General features: G+C 36.8%; 2 protein-coding genes across 3 annotated transcripts in view; both read right to left on the bottom strand.

Annotated features, from left to right (window-relative positions):
• Positions 1-970: 970 nt before the first annotated feature.
• On the bottom strand, positions 971-12,119 carry LOC110453446 (ectoine dioxygenase-like). 2 transcript variants are annotated; one of them, XM_021502389.1, is made up of 10 exons: positions 12,027-12,119; positions 9,881-9,924; positions 8,521-8,602; positions 8,088-8,169; positions 6,938-7,048; positions 6,537-6,628; positions 6,018-6,108; positions 5,277-5,406; positions 3,865-4,022; positions 971-3,595 (listed from the first exon to the last, which is right to left on the bottom strand). In XM_021502389.1, the coding sequence occupies exons 2-10, from the start codon at positions 9,894-9,896 to the stop codon at positions 3,467-3,469; spliced, it is 891 nt and encodes a 296-aa protein (XP_021358064.1). In that variant the 5' UTR covers positions 9,897-9,924; positions 12,027-12,119; the 3' UTR covers positions 971-3,466. The 2 variants fall into 2 exon arrangements, with proteins under 2 accessions (XP_021358064.1, XP_021358065.1); XM_021502390.1 differs by lacking the exon at positions 12,027-12,119 and adding an exon at positions 11,838-12,016.
• Positions 12,120-22,779: 10,660 nt separating this feature from the next.
• The window catches only part of LOC110453447, an 8,376-nt gene continuing 7,529 nt past the window's right edge, over positions 22,780-23,626 (bottom strand). The window contains exon 3 of the mRNA XM_021502392.1: positions 22,780-22,786. Coding sequence (XP_021358067.1) covers positions 22,780-22,786 — 7 coding nt within the window. The remainder of the gene's footprint in view (positions 22,787-23,626) is intronic.

Here is a 23,626-nt window from a genome sequence, read left to right as displayed (position 1 = left end):
CGATGCTGCAATGCTGTTTTCTATGCTCAAGGCCTGGCTTATTCATAATCCATGCTCAAGGTCTGGTTAATTCATAATCCAAAATTGTAACTAATGATTTTAGATAAAAAATCAATTGATTACAGAAAGCTATAGTTCTTTGTTTTCACCGCTTTTGTTTACATCTCAATCCTTAACAGACTAAATTAATTATTTGTTCCGTAACAGCACTGGTTTAAACTATCAATTTTGTCTGAAGTTATGTTCATGTAAATCAGTATATTATTTACGTGTATAACGTACTACATTTACTATAGCCACAAGTCGCTCTGTGAAGACGAAGTATTATAAGCTATTCCGTGGACCTTTTATCTACACATTTATACTCTTCATTGCCGATATACATATATATATATGTCCGAAACTGATAAGAGGAAAGACGCATAGACCTTCAATCGATTCCCGTAGATTCCGAATTTGACAGCTAAATGAAATATGTAATAATAAACAGTAAAACTGCGTCGGGACGTTTGTTTGAAGTCTAGATGTTTCGGTACCGAAGGATATGATGTTTTGGTACATTTTTGTAAAGACGAAAAATTAAATCAGCAAAACACAGGACACAAAAAAACAATGTACAAAATGGGTTTCCAATCGGTACAAGTGCCAAAATCTTAAAAAACATCGAACGACTTTTGGAAAATACTGAGAATTCTGTTCAATATTTTAATGTTTATTACTCGTGTACACCTGGTCATTTTCGCATCAATAGTAAAAGACTTTCTCTTTACAATACATTGTATTCAACACAAACGCTGAAAGTGTACACCACACGACTTGCAGGAACATCTGGGCACAATGATCAGGTGAGCCCCGTCGAGCAATTACAGCATCATTGTTACATACAAATGTGCCTGTAATAATCTAGACTTCCTATATTTTAATAGCAATGCCTTCCAAAAGCTTCTGTTTGAAAACGAATTTCACATAATTGCATCACAACCTTTATTCGTTGCTATTCCAAACATTATGATGTTAACATTTTAGAGTGAAATGCAGTTCAATTTAAAGAGTTATTTGGACGTGTGCGTCAGTGTCTAATATACAAGCCTGTGTATTTTATACAGCAACAGATGATGTCAGCAACATAACGGATATGCGTGTATGAGTCAGTCAATACAATAAAACAACTATCACTCTCAGTACCAATATCTGAACATCATGGCCTTCTTCAAGGACGAAAGTTAACGATGAATTTAAGTTACGTCTATTTTACTTGTTCGGTGTAGGTTTATAATGGGTAACTGTTATAACTTCAAAGGTGATTAATGTGAACGTGAATCTGTGAAGAGGCAGTAAAGAAATACAAAATAACGACAGGTAAAGATATAAAGATAGTATAGACTTGTACTACAATGCCTACACATGTGTTTTACACATTGACAACAATAACAATAATATTGCACTACAATGTAAGCTAGAATTTTACTGAATACTTGAAAACTTTGAAATCGGAAATAAAACATAAATGCATAAAAGCATTTCATAGTCCTTTTGTAGAAATAATTCCACTTCCTCATTAACTGGATGGGTACTCATAAAAAATAAAAACAGGTGAAAAGATAACATGATCAACACCAAGCTATATATGTGAAGCAGGACAATGATAGAATGATAATGAATACAGTTTGTAGTATAAATGCTTAACAAATCCTTTTGATTGTACTGTACCAATCAACTGTTTGGTATTCCGAGAAAAAAACCGACAAAGATAATTTGAAAGCATGCATTGTTTTGTGCCATTTACAAAACTAACAATTCAAAATATGTATTGGATAGAATAAAAAATTGACAGGTCTATATATGTATCAAGAAATACTCATCTTCACTGCTAATATGAAAGCCAGTATCAATCAAAACATTTTTTTTAAACTATCTTGTGCCTAAACACCATATACTTCCGATATAATACACAACAGTTGATTTCCATAGGGAAAAAACAATTGAGTAATTGTCACTCTCAGTCCCAATATGTCAGCCTCCTGGCCTTGTCGATCTTGCTTCTTCGGAGGAGGAGGTTTATTTTCATCTTCCGAAAAAGTAAAATGGACATTAATGGACTTAAATTCATCATTAACTTTCGACCAATGGGAATGAGGGTGACAATTCTTTTATTGTGTATATCTATGGCTATAAGAAATAATAATCATTGAACATGTAATGGTAACACTGCCCTCCAGCGACCCTAACTGCAGCCTCAAAATAAGAAAATAATAATTGTAGATTCGAAGACTGAATTAATCTTATACATACTAAAAGACATGTCCTACTCTTAACATAAATGACTGTCATGAAAAAAAAAATACGAACAAATGTTCAGATGATGACAAGGGAAAGAGTAATTATACTTATAAGTTAAATTGCACTTGGTCAAAAAACGGAAATAAATAAATATAAGAGACTATGTATGCTTTAACAAGTAATAACCTTCAAACCTGGCCTAGATTTTCCAAACAATCCTCAGCTTACGTTTAATTGTGGAAATTTAAGTTAAGGAACAAATCCTAATTATGGTGTCTTGTGAAACCGAAGCCTGTTATCAGGCACCATTATATAACATTACAGCACCTGTGATTTAAACTTACAAAACGTTAAACAATTATGAGAATACTGGCATTGAGCACAACTTAGGGCCTAAACCAGAAGTATTTTCTCACAAAGGCAGATGTACATTTTACCTATTTCAGGTTACCAAGTTTAACATTCATAATTCTCCTTATCAGAGCTTCTATGACTAATAACTGTACATAAGAAGCGAATGCGCCTGTCACTTGCCCTGTAACATCTAATTTTGAATCAAGACTAACTGTATAATGTTTAGTGGTTGAAGGAGCGATAGGAATGTTACAGACTCAACCCTGGAAATATCCAGCAAAGAAAGCATATATGTATATTGAAATACTTAAAGTAACGTTATATACATATCTACAGGCTGAGGAAATAAAACTATTGAAAAACAAAAGGAAAATGATTGGTGAATTGGCAAATATATCTAAGTAAACTTAATAGACAGGCTATCATGCTCTAAATATAATGGGGCATAGGACATGAAATAAATGTGTGTCACTCCCGACATTTCATATAAATGTACACAACTTGTATGAACGTATGTGGAAAAGCGTGGAGCCATGCTCCAAACAAACTTTGGAATAAAAATGAACGAAGGGCTATCATTCTATGGCACTAGAAGCAATTTTGTATGTGACATTCCGTGTTTGTAAGATACATGAGTAAAGCAAGTTTGGTGAATGTAGGTAATATTGTTGATGTTGATGCTATTGACAGCCAGACAGCCAGACAATGCCATAATATGATATATGTTCATCCTGTAGAAGGGCATTAGGAAGCAAGGTATATATATCTAGTCTTTCTTTTCATTATGATTCATATTTTCCAGGACAAAATCTTCATCAAGATCACATTGTGACTATGCCTTTTGAAGATTGCCTTGTTTGTTGGTGTCAGCTTTTACAGTTTTGTCATCCATGGGATTCAGGAACGCTTTTCCTGAGAAGTCGCTCACATTGGTACAGCTCAATATGGCTGAGTTAGGAACCTGTTCCAGAAAAGAAACACAAAGGTACAAATAAAACTATGATGCTATAAATTATATAGAATGTTCCAAAAGTCTTCAAAATCAGTATAGAACTTAACAAGTTTTACTTAAGTTATACACGATATTAGTTTTGAAATGTTTACAGCTTTTCAAATGTTCCACAAAATATAAATTGTTCCATATACAATAAAAGAGCGTTTAAAACTTCTATCATAAAATATACTGGAAATATAACCCTGATTTTATGAAACTATGTTTATAGATACTACCTTCACTGTTGGCGTGTATCTTGGGAAGGGTGCAGCCAGCCTCTCCACTGGGTTATTACTGGCCCGGTTGTAGGCCATGATGAGGGCCCAACGACGGTCATTACTGTCATTAGGGTCACTCATATGTAAGACGTTCGAATGAAAAAACAGGGCATCTCCTGGTTACAAAAGAAAATGTATCGATGAAAATAGCACAACCCCACAGATGAATGGTGTTCATAGTAAATCAAAGATTTTAATTCCATTCTATATATATTAGTCTTTTAGCTCAATGCTCATTCAAAAATAGTAAGCCATATCCCCTCAATTAAAAACCTATGTCTTCAATTTTCTTATAGAAATTTATTTTTGTAAAAACAGATGTCAGCATCCATATCAGTCGAGTATGGGAGTCTCCTACAGGAGAATGATTCTTAAATAAACTAAAATATACAAAAGATACAAATCAAGAAGCATTCCCACATCTAAAGGAATATCTAATAGATATACTTTTATTTTGTACTCGTTTACAATTACTAAGGACATCTTGAATTTAACTATATATATGTTGTCATTTATTACAATATCACATCATAATATGATGATATTATGATGATTAATTTTCTTTTGAGGAACTGTCGTAGCAAAGGGGAGGTAAATCTAAATTGTAACTCCATGTACATTCGTACATGTACGTTGTAGTGCCTTTTTTCAATAATTTTATAATAACCTGACCTTTATGGTTCCTAGGATAAAAACATACATAACTAGTTCTCTGATCACAACATGACATCACAGATTTTTCACAACTGTCAATACTGAATTACCACTATTTACTTTTAAGTGTCATATACTTGTAAACCTTGTGTCCCTACAAGGTATACATAAAGAAAGGAAGAATCGACCACCTACTTATGTACACTTTCTTGAAGACACATTGAGTATAATTTAACTCCTTTGATTCAGAGAGCAAGGGGAACAATAATAACAGCTGAATATTTTTTTCAATGGAATGATTCTGATGTTACTTTATGGCAAAGTATCTTTATTTGCCTTGCTATAATTTTAATGAGTCCTTTTCCATTTATTTTTTTTAAATATTTCACAAGATGTAGATATAACACTTCAATGTTGGATGTTAGAAGATTTGCTTTGTTTTCTTGATTTTCCCCAAGTTGGAGTTTTGTTGATGTTTTCATGGTTTTTTTCTGCCATAAAATAGATATATAGTATATCATAGACCAAAACAGAAAATGTATTGCAGTAAGTTTGATGTTAGGGGCTTAATATTTTGAAAAATTGACTGGACTTAATGGACCTCTGTGACATCACAGTCCCGCAAAACAGTGCTACAGAATCTTGACAAGGCCATAATGCCTATCTTCATAACATACACCACTGCCTTTGCTGCCCTTACTCCCAGAATATCTTACCTGCATCCATTTCCACGTGGGTGAGAGGCAATTGTTTACAGAGCTCTGCTACCCTGTCCAAGTCAGCTCCTGTCTGTCCCGATACCATCTTGTGTTCTATCCGACCGCACTTGTGAGAACCTGGCAAAATCTGTTGTTACGGGAAAAGATTAAGCTATAGTCAATAGTTCAATGTTGTACTAGAATATTTTGTGTGAAATATAGGATGAAAGGTTACAACGTGGCCAATTCCATATCCTACTCCATATCAACCCTCGATTTATACCAGCCTTCAGGCCTCCAGCTCCAGGCTGATATCTGGGGTCCCAGGTTGATACAGAGTTGGATATGTAAATGGCTATATTATAACTTCTAACCATATCAGTTTATACCAGCCTTCAGGCCTTCAGCTCCAGGCTGATATCTGGGGTCCCAGGTTGATAAGGAGTAGGATATGTAAATGGCTATATTATAACTTCTAACCATATCAGTTTATACCAGCCTTCAGGCCTCCAGCTCTAGGCTGATATCTGGGGTCCCAGGTTGATACAGAGTAGGATATGTAAATGGCTATATTATAACTTCTAACCATATCTGTGTTGCACCAACTTTGTTTACATTCAAAGCAACAGGTTTGATAAAGGACACATTTTTAGAAGCAATTATTCTCATTATTTAAAAAAAAACAAGTTTGATTAATTCACTTTGTAATATCCTTTCAAACTTTCAACAGATTAATGAAACTTGATGAAAGACACGTACTTGAAGACATCCATTAGCTTTAGTACACTTGTCAACTGCCACAAACACACTGAGGGCATCAGGGGTCAACAAGCCATTCTGATACCAGTATCTGGAAAACAAAAATGGTATTTCTTACATAAAATAGTAACAACTTTTTAAATGTATGCAATGTGCTGTCACTGCTTTGTAAAGCTAACTTGCAGAATAGCCCCCCACCCCCTACATTGCAACATAGCAGGGTAACACAGCTGATCCTATACTCCCTGTCTGAGAGTGACCTACCCATGGTCTTGGTGCCATTCCTGTTTGCTGCCTATTACAATATAGCAGGGTAACACAGCTGATTCTATACTGTCAGAGATACCTACCCAGTGTTGGTGCTGTTCCTGTTTACCCCCATTACAATATGGTAGGTTAACACAGCTGATTCTATACTGTCAGAGATGACCTACCAATAGTGTTGGTGCCATTCCTGTTTACCCCCATTACAATATAGTAGGTTAACACAGCTGATTTTATACTGTCAGAGATACCTACCCATAGTCCTGGTGCCATTCCTGTTTGCCACCTATTAATGGCTCCTTCATCATAAGCTTTGAGCTGTAATGGTACACCTCCCCTCCAAGTAGCTGAAAGAAATATAACAATATTCAGCTATAATTTTTTATCATATTCAATTCTTTTTTTTCTTTCAAATAAAATAGACATGCAAAGTATCTGCACAGAAACGCTTCTATTTAATAACTACCTGACTGTTCAGTGTGTAACCTAAACATGAAGACTTGAAGTAGTTTTAGGGATTATTCATGCTATTATCAGAATTATAAAGTTTTAATATTTTTGGCAAAACTTCAACTACATGTATAGCTAGCTCTTCATCTGGGAGTTTGTGATTTGAATCAAATTTCATTTATCAGAGCTATAAGTGCAACTATTACCTTTTCTGATGTGGTAACAATTTTTTCACAGCGGCAAATCATACCAGTGACATCACTTCCTGGTGCTCTCCACAGTACCATCTTTGGCATTCGACCCGAAGAATCAGGAATCTAGATTATTGTACATAAAAACTTGTGTTTTAATTCAACACATCTTCATAAAAAAATTGCATAAGGAAGAAATTCTTGGAGACTAATTTTGGCTTCATAACAATTAAGGGTCAGACAAACAATCTACATGTTTGACGGTACCACTTTAAAAAAAATAACTTTTGTAGTTATTTTAAAGTTAATTGAACCTGTATTAAGAAACCACCTGCAATAAGAGACCACATTATGGACTTTCTGTCGGTGGCCTCTGAATACAGGTTTGACTGTCATAGTGTTTTTGTGGGAAGAGAAGGAGGTGGGTATATACATAACAGGTTAAGTTTATTTTGAGCAGTACAGAGTGAAGTACAGAAACTTGATTGTCATTAAATAATCAGATAAAAAAATAAAGTAATCAAGTCTATGTAGAACTGTTATACCTACCCCATATCCATGTGTCAGTACCAAGTCTGAAGTCTATGTATAACTGTTATACCTACCCCATATCCATGTGTTGGTACAAGGTCTGAAGTCTATATAGAACTCTTATACCTACCCCATATCCATGTGTCGGTACAAGGTCTCAAGTCTATGTAGAACTGTTATACCTACACCATATCCATGTGTCAGTACCAGGTCTCAAGTCTATATAGAACTGTTATACCTTCCCCATATCCATGTGTCGGTACAAGGTCTCAAGTCTATGTAGAACTGTCATACCTACCCCATATCCATGTGTCAGTACCAGGTCTCAAGTCTATATAGAACTGTTATACCTACCCCATATCCATGTGTCGGTACAAGGTCTGAAGTCTATATAGAACTATTATACCTACCCCATATCCATGTGTCGGTACAAGGTCTCAAGTCTATGTAGAACTGTTATACCTACCCCATATCCATGTGTCGGTACAAGGTCTGAAGTCTATGTATAACTGTTATACCTACCCCATATCCATGTGTTGGTACAAGGTCTGAAGTCTATATAGAACTATTATACCTTCCCCATATCCATGTGTCAGTACCAGGGCTCAAGTCTATGTAGAACTGTTATACCTACCCCATATCCATGTGTCGAGACAAGGTCTGAATCTTCCAACACATGTTTCACCTTAGTCAGCTCTTCCTCACTTAGCAGTCCCCTTAATAATAACAGGAATTAGTTTCAGTGTATATTTCAATAATAAAAAAACACAAGTCATACACACCTGTATTTTAAGGGTAACAATAACAGAGACTTATAATTTTACAAAATATACTGCACATGTTATTTAACACACAAACATTTAAGCCTAGAAGTATAGAATGTAGACAATTATTTAAGTATCCTGTTGGAGAAAACAAAGGTTTCCCAAATCTGAACCACTGTAAACAGGAAACAAGAGGTTTGCTTTATCTTCAGACCAGTCCATTTAAATCATATTACAATATCAACAAATTTTTCCACTTAGATTTCTGTTATATTTCCAATACAACAGTTAAACAATAGTTACCTGACAAGAATGTATCCCTGCTCCTCAAATGCCTTCAGCATTTCCTCTGTAACTTCTAGGTCAGTGCCTTCCATCTTGAATTCTGGTAATGGAAATATTGCAGAAAACAAATGAAGTTGTTAATCTGCATGCTACAACATTCCTTATATGTGTACGCGTACTTCAACGAGAGGATAAGAAACCTTAAATACTGTACATGTGTAATTTAAACTTTCAGGATTACTTTATGGTTAATGATGATGGAATTGTTTTCTCCAAAAGTAAATTTCAGTTATGCATGCTTATAGTGTTGAACTTAACTCATCTGTTTTTCAATAACAGATCTGATAAGCAACGCAACACAGGTATAATTTATAGGATAATTGAAGATCCGAATGTGGATGCAGGCTCTGTGTATGCATCTTTTATCTGAGTGGTTGGTTTAATGATTACTGAGGTTTTTTTTTAACTTTCTGGTATTAAATGACAATGATTTTGTATATATGAGCAGCTACAAAATGACACCAGAATTCACTGACTTAGGTAAATTATACAACTAATTAATTCTGAATGAAGTTTAAAACTTTTCTAATGACCATTCTACATTATCTTTTATACATTTTCCTAACATGACCTCTTGTTTGGGACAGTTACTATTGTCGTATTGGATCAGATATATTTTCAGGTCATAATAATTTCACATCTAAACTTAAATGTTAGCAATTTTAATTTTCTTATACAGATCTTTTCAATCAAATAAGTTTTCTTATACATGTGTTTTAATAAACTTAAGCTCAAACTCGCAAGTTTGTAAGTGTTGGTTCAAGTTTGGTCACTTACATTGTATCTCAAGATTTTAATGTCCTTAATCTTCTTCTTGAACAAAAAATCCCTACAATTCTTTCTACCTTATCAATGAGGTCTATCACTTTGTACAATACAATGTAAGTGTACAAATTGATCAGGTTATTGAACTTTGTCTCATCCAGATGTTTAAATGTTCTCCGTGGGAAGAGTCCCACTATACTGTTACTAAGGTTCTACTATAATGCTGCTCACGGACAGCTGCTGGGCTATAAATGATGATGATTCAGCTATCAACAACCAATGATGAAATCTAACATCACTAATGTACACAACAGCGGTGATTTCTAACATCACTAATTATATAATGTACACAACAGCGGTGATTTCTAACATCACTAATGTACACAACAGCGGTGATTTCTAACATCACTAACGTACACAACAGGGGTGACTTCTAACATCACTAATGTACACAACAGCGGTGATTTCTTACATCACTAATGTACACAACAGCGGTGATTTCTGACATCACTAATGTACACAACAGCGGTGATTTCTAACATGCTTTACTCACCTTCTAGTTTGGCCATGATGATTTGACAGTAGTAGATTCTGAGACTGCAATGTTGAAAAAAGTGATGTGAACATAAGCTATTGTTGGATTTAATAGAGAAAAAGGGTAAGTATGACTAAACGTTTTGGTACTCTGTGGTTTTGGCAACTAAAAATAGGATGTTTCCGTACATTTTTGTACTTGACGAAAAATGTCGAAGAATCTAAAATTTATAAAATGTTTGTACCAGTGCAAAAATCTAACAATAAAATATTGAAATGACTTTTGGAAAATACTGAAAGGTCTGATTCAAGTACCGAAACAAAAGAGTACCAAAACAACTGTACCTCCAGGACTGATACAATGCAGTTTCTATAATACTGAAAATCTGAACACCTTTTTATCAGAAGCAGGTGTGCATAACTGTGACAAAACTAATAAGTGACATTAAAGCATGATTTTTTGAAGAAAAGAATGGAAAATGGCTTATTAACCTATCATCTGAACAATATACAGGGATGCAGATTACTTATATGCATTAAACTGCAATCACAGTTGCCCATGTTCATAGGAATTTAAATACAAAAATACCACCAGAGGCCAAAGGACTATTACAGAAAAATGGACCTAGGGGTTCTGCTATTTCTGTGTTTATTTGTGTATGGAACCCATGCAGGCAAGAGTTCTACAATCTACTATAGTAACATTATCGCGGCCAGAATTGAATACATCCCTAGTCTGACCACAGCAACTTTTGACACTGGTTTGACAAATTAATTAAGACATGTTGGGAGTGCTATATATCAGTTATATTTACCTCAAAGCAATCCCATTTTCCCCAACTAGTTTCAATAGGACCCTGTTCCCTGGTACATGTACAATGTTTTGTTGGGGGAAGTGTTTTTTTGTTCTCTGCCTGTTTCTGTACCCTGACCTTTAATGAGCATACCAAAATTTTGTTGATATCATTCTTTTTTGAATAGTGAAACTACATGTATCGAGTAGGTTTTACTATGACTTTTTAATTAGATTAGAATAATGTAGGTGTAGAAGATAAAACAGCTAAGAAAAGTGTTTTTTTATGTAATTTATTGATTCTTTTTATTCTTAGTAAAATGTCTCCTTTGCAAAACATACAACTAGGTAAATAAATTGGTTATTGTGTCAACCTAGAGTTCCGAGGTTATGGGTTTGAATCCTTGCCATGTACTTTTCTTTCTCATGTTACAGTGGTGCCTGTGACCAACTCTTGACCTGAACTGGAATTGGTTGTAAGTGTCATCTTCAAGCTTTAAGGGTGAGGACTTAAAAGAAGGAATGTAGTGGAACTAGGCTGGGTCCACAGGTACTTGTGGACATGAGTGTGATTTTTCCATTTAAAAGTTACGTAACAGACAAATAAATTATTGTATAACAATCGCATGCTTAATTTCAAAAGTGCAACCCACCTAATCAACATCAATCTGTGACTCGCAGATACTGATAAACAGCAAACTGATTTACGCAGTCATAGAATTTAGATTTTACACACCATAGATAAAAGGTCTATTCAATATAGATTTCTTATCGAACCAAAGAAAGTTTGATAGATTATAACTTGAACAAGAACAAATACTTCTATATTACGTATTGTTATTAAACATGAGAAAATGTTTGTTATAATAAAGGAAGTAAAATTATTGGTCAGAACATTGGTAACTGGTCACGCGATCTGCTGCAGTACCTCGTGACTAAAAAGGTTAGACCAGATCTTTCATTAATCGACATCATTCTGTGACTCGCAGATACTAATAACGTTTAAATAAACAATTTAATATTAATTTAATAATTTATAACAGCAAACTGAGATACTTAAAGTATTGTATAATAATCACATTTAAGTATTTATAAGGCTATTATTAATTAAGATACTAATTTGAAAAACCCGTAGATTGGCAATTATATAGTCTTATTTAGTGGTTTATTACCAGCTGATTACCGTTTCGCAAGTTATCTGTCTGCCAGTAGGCCCTAGTGTAAGTGGTCGTCGGTCAGCTGGTCACGCGATCTGCTGCAGTACCTCGTGACTAACTAAAGAAGATTCAAATCAAATCAGTTTCACTCGTACATGTTTCCTGGCTTTAAACATTTGTTTTTCAGGAACCTACTTAATGTGGCATTCACTTACAGGTGAGTTGACGTCAGGTAAAAAGGATATCGGGTGCAGCCGATCTTTCTTAGTCTGATTTGTTTTTGTTTTACAGGAAGTCAGGAAACGTTAGTAAAGATTAGGTTAGAGTAAGTATGCGTGCTATAGTTTCCGGATTTGTCTTTTTTCTCTATCGAACGCATCGGGCTTGATTGTAGCAGGTTAGACACGAAGGCCAACAGAAATATCATATTTGTTACATCAACTTTTCTCCCTTGATATTTATAAGCAAAAATTCACAAACTAAAAATATAAAATGATAACTCAATAAAACTGACTTAAAGTAACAGTTATATGTGCTTATAAAGACGGTGTAAACAAGAAATGACATTTTCTCAATCAATTATTTAAAAAGATAAGATTTAGTTTTGATGTATGTGGTTATAAGCCTGAAATGGTTATGTACCTATGACATGAAACAGATGAAGGGGAACACGCTGACGCATTTTATGATTCGTTCAACGGGAAGTAACTCAAAATATGGTGTCCAAATCTCACATTTGAGTTCGTGGTTTTATACAAAGGAAAATATGCGCAGGCGCGTAACAACCTATGTAGCAAAAAAGCCCGGGCTTACATATCATTTTAATAATAAAAAGGCGACAAAGGCAATATGATACAAAATATTACAAAATATTTGTAAAATAATGGGGGAAAATAATATTTTCTTGCTTTAAAATGGCCATTGAAACTGACGCCAGAATACGGGAGAACGCGTCTCAGGCGTTCTAGAAAACAAAAAATCTCCTGGGGGAGACCCCCACAACCCACATCGATGGGAAGGGGTAAGACCCCCTAGCTTTTGCTTATCTGTGACATTATATAGGTCTATTGAGAATTTCACATCATAGATACACGTAGTTAGATACATTCATTTTTCCCCGTCATGAACTTATACAGTATGTTTTTAAGAGTAGTCCTAGGTCTATCTTCAGTAGGGCTCCTGGATATATATGTAGATCTATACATATATCTAAACATCGATATAGGAGCTACCGTCATCTTATGTTCTGAGAAATGTTGATGATATAAAAAGGGTTTGGTGGACACAACAGCAAAATATCTGAAATTAATCTGTTTATATTGGCTCCGACATTTTAAATATCTAGTTAATTTAGATTCATCAGGAAAGAGATATAACGCAACGGATATTTTCGAGGAGTTCCAACAATCGACACATTTTTGGCGTAGTGAAAAAAAAGGAGAGCTGTCTTTCGCATTTGAAAAACATTTGAATTTTTGCGATGCAACCAAAAATTGTTGTCTGTAAAATAAATTAAAACACTCAAAAATGTATCTAAAAAGCCACCAGATGACACAACAGAGCTTCTAGATCTAAAAAAAAAAAAAAAAAAAAAGCCGGTAGGGCATGCCCCCGTACCCCCCTAGAATGGATTCGCGCCTTCGGTGCGACTTTCTGCATGCATATCGAAAAAGCACAGCTACGCGCCTGCCTCCCATACCCTCCCCCTCCTCGCGCTACGCGCTTCGGTGTGTTGCCTTCGGCAGAACATTTCATCATTGGGCTTACACATTGAAAACCCGTTTGTTACGCCCCTGATGCTATGCAACATGACGCCACCATGGAAAAAGACATCGCAAATTATTGTTGCCTGGCGTCATAGTTAGGAATTCTGATATTGACCAATGAAATCACGTCCAGGATGTTACTCACTAGTGGGTAAACAAAAATGTTTACCAACTCCTAGCAGGTTCATGCAGAGAGTTGGGAGTGAGGACAAGATACCAGATACAAGAATTTTTATTAGTCGTATATGTTGTAATGGAAACATTAGCTCTGTAGCGCTATTATTACGACAAACAAAGGTATAAAAACAGGATATATAAGTCAAGCAGAAAACAACAGGCATATAGCAAGGTTTATACACAAACAGACAAGAAAAAATTAAATCACAGCCATGCAGTAATTAAAAACAAACTTGGCACGTACAGAACAAAGTATACATAAAAATCTATATTAAAATTGATGCTGCACAAAAGATTCATGCCACATGCTCACAAACTAAGAAACCATGGTTCAGTATATACATAAATGTCAATATGGCATGAGTTAAAAATTGACCGAATATATGCTAATATAGCATAAATTAAAAGATGATTTGACAAGCATTGCGTAAGTCATACAATGCGTAAATAAGAGCACTAAGCAAAAAAAAAATGAAAGGAATTAGAAGCATAGAAGCATGGTATCACAAGACATGGTAAAAAACTAAGTATAGAAATGATAAAAAAGGTTGAAACAAAACAAGACTAGATACATATGGCGCAGGAACACAACTGGCCGTCCCAAGTGTACAGCAGTCTGCGAAAGCTCTGGACATTTTCTCCTTTCCTACGTTCATTCGGCAAACTGTTCCACACTTGGGCAGCCTCAAAACGAAAAGACTTTTTCCCATACCTTCTTGTGTTAACTCTTGGTACCTGACTGGTGTCCTCTTGCCTGAAATTATATTCAACATTATTTTTAACAATCAAATCATTTGAAAATTCTGGAGCTAACCCATTTAAAATGTTAAAAACTTCTGTAGCCATAGTCTTCATTCTAACAACGTGTAAAATGTGAGGTTGTTTCTGCATAAAATATCTATCACAGGTGAGATAAAATCGTTTTCAATAAAACGCAGAGCTCTTTCCTGCATCTTTTCCATCTTTCGAGTGTTGCTGGGGCTACAAAAATGTCAGGCTAGGGGGCAGTAATTAAAATTAGATGAAATAAAAGATTTAAAAATGGTGATCTTTCCCTTTTTGGTAAGACTATTTCCAATTCTTTTCAAAATAGCTAATTGTTTGGAGGCCTTTCTACATATCTCAGATACATGGTCATCACATTTCAATAAAGAGTCGATCTCCACACCTAGCAAAGTAACACTTTGTTTACATTCAAATAGTAAACATGTAGTGGTTGTAGGAGAAAAATAATTTGAACACAAAATGTAAAAACAAATATCAAGATGATGGGTACCCGGTACCAGCAGAATTGATGCGTTTGAACAGCCATTGGATACAGTTTGTAACATAATGGAGTGAGTCTTGTGTTTCCTCCCTCTAGACTGATCTGAAATTAAGACGGTTAATTAGGACGGAAAGGCGACATTGAAATTACTTTGTGGAGGCCAGTTCCCTTCTTGTTAAAAGTCTTGGCATAAATAGTTTTAAACTTTCTGTAAAGATTTCAGTTAGCATTTAAATCAAGCATAATTCAAATGGGAATTGGAAAGAATCGTATATTTGGTGAAAAGAATACAAAAGAGCTATGGTGGAAAACTGCCCGTATTTCCCTAAGTCGGCATTTTTGAAAATGGAAAAAAATATTGATGAGTAAATAATCTTTAGTAGCAAAAATGCATGGAATAGATATAAAACCAATTGAATATGAATTTTTGAACTGTTGAGATATTCGGTATTGTGAATATAATACTGGTAATATAGCCTTATTCACTATATCTATGAAAGTGACTTACAAAAATACTTTCAATACATTTTCCCATCCGAGGACCAACTTTTTGAACACACTTTTTGATTCCGTGATGTAATATGCAAAAACAAATCGTATGACGGAAAAGTTGTCCTCCTTTGGGAAAGTGCTCAAAATAATGACAAACTGGGTTGATCAAGTTTTTAAAACTGCGACAGATGTTTTTTGGGTTTTTCCAATTGTGTAGCGACCGGAAAATGTGAACAGTGTAGGTTCGAATCCACATTTAGATACATATTTTTATCTTCTTTTTTTTAAAATAATTAAGTGATAAATATTTTTCAAATCAATAGAACATTTTATTGATATTTTAATAGCATACCTATTGATTTATCTTCTATGGAATCATGTCAACAAAACCCTGTATACGTGTACAGTACAGCTACGCTTTGTAGTTGAGACATCGTTTTAAATATTTACGAATTGTTTTACCCTCCAATTGGCACTAGTATTTTTATTTATTATCTTAACGCAAACAAACGATGCCGAAATACAAAATATATGGGATTGTTGCGTCAGAATAAAAACAAAGGCAAAGCAAAAAATATGAAGTGTTATCATCGCCAAGATATTACCGAACATGCGGGAAAATTCATCGTCGAGGCCAGTGTCATTTGTTTTAAATGCAGGAAGACTGCAGCAAAACGTTAGGAGCGCAATATACGTGTACGACATGCTATTCGAAAACTATATGTAATTTTATCATTCCAAGGTAAAAGAAGAACAAAATCAAGATGTGTCTTTTTAAGAAAACATGTAACGGCATGACGTGGGCAGTAATAAAACTAAATCCTTTCAAACTTGTTGGTAATGATTGTACGATCTTGTGTTTTATACAGCATAACGCGAAATACGCATTTTGTTGAGTCTTAATCGTGAAACGCATGTATAAGTAGCAATGGCCTTGAATTCGTCTGTTTACAATAACCTATTCTTAGACACGGGATTCCGATAGAGCTACCTGTACAGAAATACAGTACCTGAGGACGCGTCATAACAGTGCACGGTTGGAAGCGCGCACTATAGCGTATCATAGCTTTGGGGAAATAGGCATAGCAACCCGCCATAGCTCTTTGTCAATGGTAACCTGGGGATTCAAGATGCGATTCAGGCTGTGATTGTGAAGAGAGGATGCCAAACCGGGAATATGGATAGTCTGATTGAGAGAATGTCGATGCGTATATTGAAATCGGGGAACGTTTGGACCAGTGTGAAATGTTTCATGGATTTTCAAAAGTGGGAAAGATTTCACTGCTAAAGGTAAGTTTTCTAATCCTGAACAATATATCAATGTGTTTCTATAAACCAAATCGATGAACGACCATATTTCTTTTGCAGGTTTTGGATCATACTACGCTGCAAAGTAGACACATTGATTGCGATGAATACGAATCTCACTGATAATTATTTTGTAACTTCCTTATTGGAGTTAGCCAAGAGACAAAACAATGTTCAAGCTACTATTAAGCTGTATGATAAGCGGGACGATTTCGAACTTTTGATCGTAAACTTCCCTTTCTTGATAGGTGTTTACATGTCGCATATGATTCAGTACGCAAGAGCTTGCTCCGAATATCACGACTTAATGAATGATGAATGTCGACTGCTGACGGAAAAACTTACAACACAGGGTGTCCACAGACGGAAAAACTTACAACACAGGGTGTCCACAGACGGAAAAACTTACAACACAGGATGTCCACAGACGGAAAAAACTTACAACACAGGGTGTCCACAGACGGAAAAACTTACAACACAGGGTGTCCACAGACTGAAAAATCTACAACACAGGCTGTCCACAAACGGAAAAATCTACAACACAGGGTGTCAACAGACGGAAAAATCTACAACACAGGGTTTCCACAGACGGAAAAACCTACAACACATGGTGTCCACAGACGGAAAAATCTACAACAACAACACAGGGTGTCCACAGACGGAAAACTTACACCACAGGGTGTCCACAGACGGAAAAACCGACAACACAGGGTGTCCACAAACGGAAAAATCTACAACACAGGGTGTCAACAGATGGAAAAACCGACAACACAGGGTGTCCACAGACGGAAAAACCGACAACACATCCACAGACGGAAAAACCTACAACACATGGTGTCCACAGACGGAAAAATCTACAAGACAGGGTGTCCACAGACGGAAAAACCTATAACACAGGGTGACCACAGACGGAAAAGTCTACAACACAGGGTGTCCACAGACGGAAAAACTTACAACACACGATTTCCACAGACGGAAAAAACTTACAACACAGGGTGTCAACAGACGGAAAAATCTACAACACAGGGTGTCAACAGACGGAAAAACCTACAACACAGGGAGTCCACAGTAGAAAAATCTACAACACAGGGGGTCCACTGACGGAAAAAATCTACAACACAGGGTGCCCACAGACGAAAAAACCGACAACACAGGGTGTCCACAGACGGAAAACTTACACCACAGGGTGTCCACAGACGGAAAAACCGACAACCCAGGGTGTCCACAGACGGAAAAATCTACACCACAGGGTGTCCACAGACGGAAAAACCTATAACACAGGGTGACCACAGACGGAAAAATCTACAACACAGGGCGTCCACAGACGGAAAAATCTCCAACACAGGGTGTCCACAGACGGAAAAAACTTACAACACAGGGTGTCAACAGACGGAAAAACCTACAACACAGGGTGGCCACAGACGGAAAAACCTACAACACAGAGTGTCCACAGACTGAAAAATCTACAACACAGGCTGTCCACAAACGGAAAAATCTACAACACAGGGTGTCACAGACGGAAAAACCTACAACACAGGGTGCCCACAGACGGAAAAATCTATAACACAGGGTGACCACAGACGGAAAAATCTACAACAAAGGGTGTCCACAGACGGAAAAACCGACAACACATCCACAGACGGAAAAACCTACAACACATGGTGGCCACAGACGGAAAAACTTACAACACAGGGTGTCCCCAGACGGAAAAACCTACAACACAGGGTGGCCACAGTAGAAAAATCTACAACACAGGGGGGCCACAGACGGAAAAAATCTACAACACATGGTGTCCACAGACGGAAAAACTTACAACACACGATTTCCACAGACGGAAAAAACTTACAACACAGGGTGTCAACAGACGGAAAAATCTAAAACACAGGGTGACCACAGACGGAAAAATCTACAACACAGGTTGTCCACAGACGGAAAAACCTCCAACACGGGGTGTCCACAGACGGAAAAATCTACACCACAGGGTGTCCACAGACGGAAAAATCTACAAGACAGGGTGTCCACAGACGGAAAAACCTATAACACAGGGTGACCACAGACGGAAAAATCTACAACACAGGTTGTCCACAGACGGAAAAACCTCCAACACGGGGTGTCCACAGACGGAAAAATCTACACCACAGGGTGTCCACAGACGGAAAAACCGACAACACATCCACAGACGGAAAAACCTACAACACATGGTGGCCACAGACGGAAAAACTTACAACACAGGGTGTCCACAGACGGAAGATACTCCAACACAGGGTGTCCACAGACGGAAAAACATACAACACAGGGTGTCCACAGACGGAAAACTTACAACACAGGGTGGCCACACACGGAAAAACCTACAACACAGGGTGTCTACAGACGGAAAAATCTACAACACAGGGTGTCAACAGATGGAAAAACCGACAACACAGGGTGTCCACAAACGGAAAAATCTACAACACAGGGTGTCAACAGACGGAAAAATCTAAAACACAGGGTGACCACAGACGGAAAAATCTACAACACAGTGTGTCCACAGACGGACAAACCTACAACACAGTGTGTCCACAGACGGAAAAACCTACAACACAGAGTGTCCACAGACTGAAAAATCTACAACCCAGGCTGTCCACAGACGGAAAAATCTACAACAACAACACAGGGTGTCCACAGACGGAAAACTTACAACACAGGGTGGCCACACACGGAAAAACCTACAACACAGGGTGTCCACCGACGGAAAAATCTACAACACAGGGTGTCAACAGACGGAAAAATCTAAAACACAGGGTGACCACAGACGGAAAAATCTACAACACAGGTTGTCCACAGACGGAAAAACCTCCAACACGGGGTGTCCACAGACGGAAAAATCTACAAAACAGGGTGTCCACAAACGGAAAAACCTACAACACAGGGTGTCCACAGACGGAAAAATCTATAACACAGGGTGACCACAGACGGAAAAATCTACAACACAGGGTGTCCACAGACGGAAAAATCTACAACACAGGGTGTCCACAGACGCAGGTTGATGAAGACTATTGACAAGTGTTATGGTCGCCATCAGGATGTCGCAGGGAAATATGCTCTTTCTTTGCGTGATCATCCTCGACTCTCCAGAGGCTACGCTCACTAACCCTGGGATATGTCGTGTAACGATACAATAGACTGGCTTTGAAGTCGGTTGTTGCTCATTTGTTATCTTCAAAGGCATCTACCTCGCGATTGGTCAGGTTTTTTTTAACCTGAGACCAATCAAATAGCCAGCCACGTGCCTTCAATTTTTCTACGACAGGTGTAGAGGGCGAAAGTGAGAGGAACTGCTGGAGTATTGAGGATGTTGTGTGATATGCAGGTCGATGTTTTTTTTTTCATTATGCTCATGAGAGTGCCTTATGGTTTTGTTGTCACTATTCAAGTTCTCGATGTGATCGCGTGTCATTACTTGGTTCGACTTAGAAGCAGAAGACGCGTTCAACCTTCCGAAAGACATTATTATTTTCAATTTATACTTTTGCATGGTACTCCACGAAATCTTATCTTTGTTCATATTTTGCCTCCGTTTTATCGATGTTTAATTCTAATCATGGTTTTGGTGACACTTCGGTTCCTCTTGGTGTTTTTTTCCTAATAAATTCCATACAGAGAATAAATACGAATTGTAGCTGCAGCATATTTACTGCTTAAACATTTGTACCTAATTACAAGCAGGGCATAAGACTGTATTACTGCTCTTATCATTTTATTTGTGGCAGGATTTCCCTTAACTTTATAAGACTTTAAATGAATGTAAGGTAGCTTTAGCGAGTTTTCGTTTCAGCATTTTACCCAGGATGAAGGTGTCTATTACTGTAAACAGAAATTGTCTTCGTTCTGGTGATCTCATATGTAGTAAGATTTAATTTAAACTTCATTGAAAGTTAAGTACAGAGGTAGCTTGAACGAATGTTAGTTTCAACGGTAGCCTATACAAGTTCATACTTTAACATTTTTGTATACATGCCAGGCCAAGATAATCGTTACGTCATTCATTTATCATCATCATCATTATTGTGGTCAGATTCTCAATTGATTTTTACAGCAGTTAAGTACCAATTAAATTGAATTAGCTTTAACGATTTATGGTATAAGCATTTCCATTAAAGGTTAAAAGTCATCTTTACGATTAAGAGTACAAAGAAAAATCTTTATTATTACTTTCATTCGTTTTTCGATTGTTTCAAATATAACCTACCAGTTCTAACAACAACTTTATGCATTAAAATGTATAACGCGAATGGATAAAGAAGATAATACATCTTCATGACAAGGACATTTTGTTTCTGATATCTAAAAATAAAAATATGGACATACTTTCTCTTTGAATGAAACTAATTTTAAGTTCATGAATCATTCGTACCTATTAATCACAAATTCTTGTTAATCAATTGAAATTATAGATATATGCAAGTTCATGTAGCATAACCAGTAAAATTGTGTGTGATGTTTTGATGACTAGTGCGATATATCTCTGTCACCTTCATCACACATGACCAGTAATGCGCAGGTACAATAAGGTGTTAATATACGCAAAATGACCATAGTGTTTAGTACTTGGTCATATATTTACTGTGCTCGGTAGTAAACAGCTATATACTGAAGTTTAGATATAAGATGACCGAGGTTTTGAAATGTACCGAATTACAAACAAACAATATGCCGACAACAGAACAAAGAAAAATTAAGCGGATACAAATGTACAGTACCATGACTACCATACTCCAAGACACAGCATATGAAAATCTTCAGACCAATCAAACTTATAAGTTTAAAGGACGCCTCATAGACATCTTGTCTAAAATAAATAAGAGACTAAGATTACTGAATCCAAACACCTACACCTGTACCGCACGGCACAGAACACCCCTATGTTCTACACCATGGCCCCCAAAAAAACTGTCCCCACCAAGCATCAATCTACATGTACATCTAGCATTGTTAGTGAGGCACATAAAGTAACATATGAAGGTGTTTCAGAGGATTCCACGGCTGCTATGAAGCACATGACTGAACTTTTTAATAGACTAGATACACGTCTTACCCACATTGAAAACCAAGTCATAAAGATTGATCAAGTCAAGAAGGATGTGACCTCGTTGACCTCTAAAGTCCATCAGTTAGATCATGAGGTGAAGAATATTGACGTTAAGTACAGGGAAATTCGCGATTCCTCGTCCAATGTTATCAGGCAGTCCAATGAAATGGAAAAGGGTGCCCAGGCCCTGAGTGATATGTATGACGATGTGAAGTCTTGTCTGGATCGAAACAACATTACTCTGGCCAATCTCAAAGCTGCTGATGACAAGAATGTAGTTGACACCACAAAAGTCATAGAAGAATTAACAGAGCTCCGTTCCGAGAGAACTAAGCTGAAGGATCTTGTCATAGACCTGCAATACAGGTCCATGAAGAACAACCTCATATTCCATGGACTACAAGGGGAAAATCCAGGGGAGGACACTGAGGCCAAACTGCGTGAAGTTCACAAGGACCTAGAACTTGTTCGAGACAGTTCTTCGAAACTGAAGGGTTCTGGATTTTGGATCAACGAACAATTTCCAGCGGAAATCGAGGACAGACGTCGCAAGTTGTACCCAGTGCTTAAGCACTACATAAGTGAAGGCTGTAGGGTTAAGTTGGTACGTGATCGGCTCTACGTTAATGGTAAGCTCTACCATGACGCCTCCTCGGAGGGCGTTACAGAGACAGTAGCTACATCTCGATTCACACAGAGAGAAGCTACCCAGCAGTCCTACCGTGATGCTTTGGACCGGACGCCGACTTCTGGTCAACGCCATTCCAAGCGTCAACGTCGATTCACAGCTACGCCTACGCACTCGCCTACATAGGGGTGTCGGGGGGTAACAATCAACGACAGTACCAATTGTGACCGGGCGAAACATGTGTCTGATACCGATATCAGAATTATTTCCTGGAACGTAAATGGTGGAATAGAACAAAAAATAAAGTTACTGAATTCCGCAATGTTATATTTAACTATGATATTATTTTTTTATCCGAGTGCTGGATTCCAAAAGGCTTTGAGGTAGAACTTGAGGACTTTCACGCAGTTGTTGTACCAAGGAAATTAACACGCTGTACACAAGGTGGTGGATTGGTGTTACTAATACGTAATACTATTTTTAAATTTGTAAATGTAGGTAATGTTTTGTTTGATACAATTATACCGGTTACTCTTGACCAGGATTTGACCAGTTGTACTGACAACCTAATACTGTTATTTACATATATTCCACCTAGTTCATCTCGTTTTTATGAACAATATGATTGTGATATTTTTTCAATTCTAGAAAACGTTATAAGTGAATATTCTGAATCCAGAAATGTAATGGTTATAGGTGATTTAAACAGTCGTACCCGTAATACAGATGATTTTATTTCATTCGACAATTTATATGGCGGTATACAGTCTCATATTGAATCCATTTTTAACTACTTAAGTGACACTGATGAAGAAAGGCTTCTGCCGATCAGAACAAACCCTGATCCAGGAGTCAACGAATTTGGTACAAGATTATTAAACCTATGTAAATCCTCGGGTCTAAGAATTTTAAATGGTAGAGACCTAGCCAATCTATCTAGTGATTTTACTTTCTGTGGTGCAAATGGAATGAGTGTTATTGATTATGTATTAATGCCATTTAGTATGTTTTCTGTTGTTAAAAAATTCATGGTTTGCGAATTTGTTGAATTTTCCGACCATGCTCCATTGCACATTGAAATACACTGTAATTTAGGAGGTGGTGATGAG

The sequence above is a fragment of the Mizuhopecten yessoensis genome, unplaced genomic scaffold (assembly GCF_002113885.1).
Source record: "Mizuhopecten yessoensis strain PY_sf001 unplaced genomic scaffold, ASM211388v2 scaffold7307, whole genome shotgun sequence".
Lineage (NCBI taxonomy): Eukaryota > Metazoa > Mollusca > Bivalvia > Pectinida > Pectinidae > Mizuhopecten > Mizuhopecten yessoensis.
This window is presented reverse-complemented; position numbering and strand designations above follow the sequence as displayed.